Raw genomic sequence first — 5,689 nt, 5'->3', positions numbered from 1 at the left:
CCTGTCAAATAAATTAATAAATTAAATCAAAATTAAATTAAAATCTGCAGATGCCTTTTACAGCGCTACCAAGATTCAGTCAATAAAGCGTTGAGGGGGAATTGGATTTTAGTCTCATGTATTAGTTACTTATTATGAATATTCTGTTGTATAATATACGTATGAAGAGGCACTAGGCTACTCTATGCAGTGAAGCGCTCTCTTCTTTTATTCTTTACACTTTTGTCACTTTTAATTTGTGTGACTTAGTGCATCACCAATAATACGCCGATATTTGTTTAAAGCATAAAGGCTGAGAGGTGACAAATGAGTAGTTTCTAAGTATTTTAATAACAATAAAACACTATCAGGGAAAAACTATGGGTCCTATTTTAACCAACTAAGTAGAACGGTGTGAAGCGTAGAATGCACCTGAACACCCCTCACTGTAAGACCAGCACGCCCAGAATGCACCTGAACACCCTCCACTGTAAGACCAGCACGCCCAGAATGCCACTGAACACACCTCACTGTAAGACCAGCACGCCCAATGCACCTGAACACACCTCACTGTAAGACCAGACGCCCAGAATGCACCTGAACACCCTCACTGTAGACCAGCACGCCCAGCAATGCACTGAACACCCCACTGTTAGACCAGCACGCCAGAATGCACCTGAACACCACCTCAGTTAGACCAGCATGCCAGACTGCCTGAAAACCCCTCATGTTAGACCAGCACGCAGAATGCCCTGAACACCCCCACTGTAAGACCAGCACGCCCAGAATGCCCCTGAAACACCCTCCACTGTAGACCAGCACGCCCAGAATGCACCTGAAACCCCTCACTGTTAGACCAGCACGCCCAGAATGACCTGAACACCCCTCACTGTTAGCAAGCACGCCCAGAAGCACCTGAAACACACCTCACTGTTAGACCAGCATGCCCGAATGCCCCTGAACACCCCTCACTGTAGACCACAGCCCAGAATGCCCCTGAACACCCCTCACTGTAAGACCAGCACGCCCAGATGCCCCTGAACACCCTCACTGTAAGACAGACGCCAGAATGACCTGAACACACCTCACTGTAAGAACAGCACGCCCAGAATGCCAGACACACCTCCCTGTAAGACCAGCACGCCCAGAATGCACCTGAACCAAATCCGTAGACCAGCCGCGCCAGAATGCACTGAACACCCCTCACTGTTAGACCAGCACAGCCCAGAATGCACCTGAACACACCTCCCTGTAAGACCAGCACGCCCAGAATGCACCTGAACACACCTCCTGTAAGACCAGCACGCCAGAATGCCCCTGAACACATCCTGTAAGCCAGCATGCCCAGAATGCACCTGAACACCCCTCACTGTTAGACCAGCACGCCCAGAATGCACCTGAACACCCCTCACTGTTAGACCAGCACGCCCAGAATGCCCCTAAACACCCCCACTGTAGACCAGCACGCCCAGAATGCACCTGAACACACCTCCCCGTAAGAACCAGCACGCCCAGAATGCACCTGAACACACCTCCCTGTAAGACCAGCACAGCCCAGAATGCCCTGAACACCCCTCACTGTAAGACCAGCAGCCAGAATGCCCCTGAACACACCTCCCTGTAAGACCAGCACGCCAGAATGCACCTGAACACCCTCCCTGTAAGACCAGCACGCCCCGAATGCACCTGAACACACCTCGTGAAGACCAGCAAGCCTAGAATGCACCTGAACACCCTCCTGTTAGACCAGCACGCCCAGAAAGCACCTGAAAACCCCTCCCTGTAAGACCAGCCTGCAGATGCACCTGAACACACCTCAGTAAGACCAGCACGCCCAGAATGCACCTGAACACCCCTCCTGTAAACCAGCACGCCCAGAATGCACCTGAACCACATCTGTAAGCACAGCACGCCCAGAATGCACCTGAACACCCCTCACTGTTAACCAGCACGCCCAGAATGCACCTGAACACACTCCCGTAAGACACAGCATGCCCAGAATGCACCTGAACACACCTCACTGTAGACCAGCATGCCCAGAATGCACCTGAACACACTCACTGTTGACCAGCATGCCCAGAATGCACTGACCAAACCTCGTAAGACCAGCACGCCCAGAATGCACATGAACACACCTCATTGTTGACCAGCATGCCAGAAGCACCTGAACACCCCTCAGTTTAGACTAGCACAGCCCAGAATGCACCTGAACACACCTCCCTGTAAGTCCAGCACGCCCCGAATGCCACTGACACCATCCGTAAGACCAGCACAGCCAGAATGCACCTGAACACACACCTCGTAAGACCAGCATGCCCAGAATGCACCTGAACACCCCTACTGTTAGACCAGCAAGCCAGAATGCACCTGAACACCCCTCACTGTTAGACCAGCACGCCCAGAATGCACCTGAACACCCCTCACTGTAAGACCAGCACGCCCAGAATGCCCCTGAACACACCTCCCTGTAAGACCAGCACGCCCAGAATGCACCTGAACACACCTCCCGTAAGAACCAGCACGCCCCGATGACATGAACACACCTCCCTGTAAGACCAGCAAGCCTAGAATGCACCTGAACACCCCTCACTGTTAGACCAGCATGCCCAGAATGCACCTGAACACACCTCCCTGTAAGACCAGCATGCCCAGAATGCACCTGAACACACCTCACTGTAAGACCAGCACGCCCAGAATGCCCCTGAACACCACCTCCCTGTAAGACCAGCACGCCCAGAATGCACCTGAACACACCTCCTGTAAGACCAGCACGCCCAGAATGCACCTGAACACCCCTCACTGTTAGACCAGCACGCCCAGAATGCACCTGAACACACCTCCCTGTAAGACCAGCATGCCCAGAATGCACCTGAACACACCTCACTGTTAGACCAGCATGCCCAGAATGCACCTGAACACACCTCATGTTAGACAGCATGCCCAGAATGCAACCGAAACCCCCCCCCCCCCCCCCACCCCCCACCCCCCCCCCCCCCCCCCCCCCCCCCCCCCCCCCCACCCCCCTCCCGCCCCCCCCCCCCCCCCCCCCCCCCCCCCCCCCCCCCCCCCCCCCCCCCCCCCCCCCCCCCCCCCCCCCCCCCCCCCCCCCCCACCACCCCCCCCCCCCCCCCCCCCCCCCCCCCTCCGCCCCCCCCCCCCCCCCCCCCCCCCCCCCCCCCCCCCCCCCCCCCCCCCCCCCCCCCCCCCCCCCCCCCCCCCCCCCCCCCCCCCCCCCCCCCCCCCCCCCCACCCCCCCCCCCCCCCCCCCCCCCCCCCCCCCCCCCCCCCCCCCCCCCCCCCCCCCCCACCCCCCCCCCCCCCCCCCCCCCCCCCCCCCCCCCCCCCCCCACCCCCCCCCCCCCCCCCCCCCCCCCCCCACCCCCCCCCCCACCCCCCCCCCCCCCCCCCCCCCCCCCCCCCCCCGCCCCCCCCCCCCCCCCCCCCCCCCCCCCCCCCCCCCCCCCCCCCCCCCCCCCCCCCCCCCCCCCCCCGCACCCTCCCTGTAAGACACAGCAAGCCCAGAATGCACCCTGAACCAATCATTGTTAGACCAGCATGCCCAGAATGCACCCTGAACACCCCTCACTGTTAGACAGCACGCCCAGAATGCACATGAACCAACACCCCCTGTAAGTCCAGCCGCCCAGAATGCACCCCTGGAACCACACCTCCCTGTTAAGACCAGCACGCCCAGAATGCACCTGAACCACCACTCCTGTTAGATCAGCACGCCCAGAATGCACCTGAACACACCTCCTCGCTAAGACCAGCACGCCCAGAATGCACTGAACACACCTCCCTGTAAGACCAGCACAGCCCAGAATGCACCTGAAACACACCTCCTTGTAAGGACGCACACCCAGAATGCCCTGCAACACACCTCCCTGTAAGACCAGCACACCCAGAATGCACCTGAACACACCTCCCTGTAAAACGAGTACGCCCATAATGCACCTGAACACACCTCCCTGTAAGTTACTTACTTAGTTACTTACTGTATTGTGTGAAATTTTAACTTGATTTAATATTATATGTGGTGATTTCTATTGCTACACATTTCTGTCTATCTGAGACTATTTAGCAGAGCCAACGTGGCTGTGTCAGAGTGTTTTTTCCCCCTATCCCAGAATGCATCTGTAGTGTAGCCAGACCTTACTCCATATCACTGTGGAGATAGAGCTGACAACTGCAAGACTATTAACACTTTAACATCCAAATGAGTGGATACTTCGTGGTTATGAGACATTTGTCTGAAACAGCTGGGAGGTCACCTGACGAGGTCCAGGAGTGTGTCAACGGTTGTGACGTTGGGCGTGGTCCCGGCTCGGTCAATGTGGTCCGCGGTCTGAGAGACGCCCGGTTTGATGGTCATCACCAAAATAATCCCTGCAAAGGATGACACAACTCAACTCATTAAATACGTTTCCTTTCAACCTCCACTTTTACACATTTGAGTGTAAAAGCAACGGAAGTAAAGAGAGAACTTGAGAACTGAAGAAAATAATCAACTCACCAAGAATAACGGCTATGATGGTTGTTGAGAAATAATAAATAATTGCTCGCAGGCCTATCTTTCCTGAAACCTCAGAGTCCAGGGCTGCAACACCTGTGGGGACGAAAAGCACAAGATTTCATAGTCTCAATTTATCAAGCTCTTACTTAAAATGTTTAAGTAAGAGTTTTAATTAATATCCAATAATTTATGTTGTCAAAGACTTTACAGATTGGGCTTTTGACACCTAGGCCATCAACCATGGCATAGTCGGGGGGTGAGAACAGCGACACATCATTTGAGTTTCAAGGTAACGTAAAGTCGGCTTATTATAAAAGTGTCTAAATGAAAGTAGCTCATTTTTATTTTTTACATATAGTTAACCTGGCATTGTTAAACACTAAATGAGTTCAACAGAGTCAATACGCGGAAAAAGACGGAGACGCTGATGAAAGATTCCAAAAATGAGAATTGTAGGGGCATTTGAAGCTTTTAATTGAGAGATAGTGGAGCGATGCCAGGGAACAAGGGAAGATAGATGTTGGAAACGACGCACACACAACAAATGATCCTTGTTGGACGTTAATGTCACGGCCAGCACCTTGACCCCTCAGCCATCCCTGTCAGCAGGAATAAAACTCCACCTAGAAACTATAGAAGCCATTTGTGATTTCATCGTAAACACAGGAGAAATGAAATATGTGAATTTTAGACATATTTGTAGTATTCACAACCATTATATGTACTGTAATAATAACCGATACGGCTTGAATTAAACTCAAATGTGGGTTTGCTATCCATGTTATCCTCCATATAGCCTCCAGATATTTCTAAGGAAGTTATAGCATGCCATGAGTGAGGTGCGCATGTGGGGAAAACTAATCCTCCTAATCATCAACAACCAGTTCAGGAACTGTTTATCATGGAAAAACCATGGAAAAACATTGTGCTCAACACAATCCCAAGATCAACCTAAAGCTTCTGTGAAATATTCAGTGTAACTGCTTTAAAGTGTGACTTTGTTTTTAGACCTGGGCCCTATTTTCGAAGGTTTTTTGTGTAGGAACATCAATCTTTTAGATTGGTCCAGTAGCAAGACCTGGATTGCCTGGAAATCCAAACCCAAATCTGAAAGATTAAGGGTGGGGCATCAATTAATGAAAGCCGCCCATCTGCATTTGTGTGCATTTGAAAATCTCCCTGCACGCAATTGGATCA

General features: G+C 53.2%; 1 protein-coding gene across 1 annotated transcript in view; it reads right to left on the bottom strand.

The window, feature by feature from the left end:
• The window catches only part of slc1a1 (solute carrier family 1 member 1), a 31,423-nt gene that overhangs the window by 16,922 nt on the left and 8,812 nt on the right, over window positions 1-5,689 (bottom strand). The window contains exons 3-4 of the mRNA XM_032544796.1: window positions 4,493-4,585; window positions 4,251-4,365 (exon numbers count right to left, since the gene is read on the bottom strand). Coding sequence (XP_032400687.1) covers window positions 4,251-4,365; window positions 4,493-4,585 — 208 coding nt within the window. The remainder of the gene's footprint in view (window positions 1-4,250; window positions 4,366-4,492; window positions 4,586-5,689) is intronic.

Source organism: Etheostoma spectabile, chromosome 19 (assembly GCF_008692095.1).
Source record: "Etheostoma spectabile isolate EspeVRDwgs_2016 chromosome 19, UIUC_Espe_1.0, whole genome shotgun sequence".
NCBI lineage: Eukaryota > Metazoa > Chordata > Actinopteri > Perciformes > Percidae > Etheostoma > Etheostoma spectabile.
This window is presented reverse-complemented; position numbering and strand designations above follow the sequence as displayed.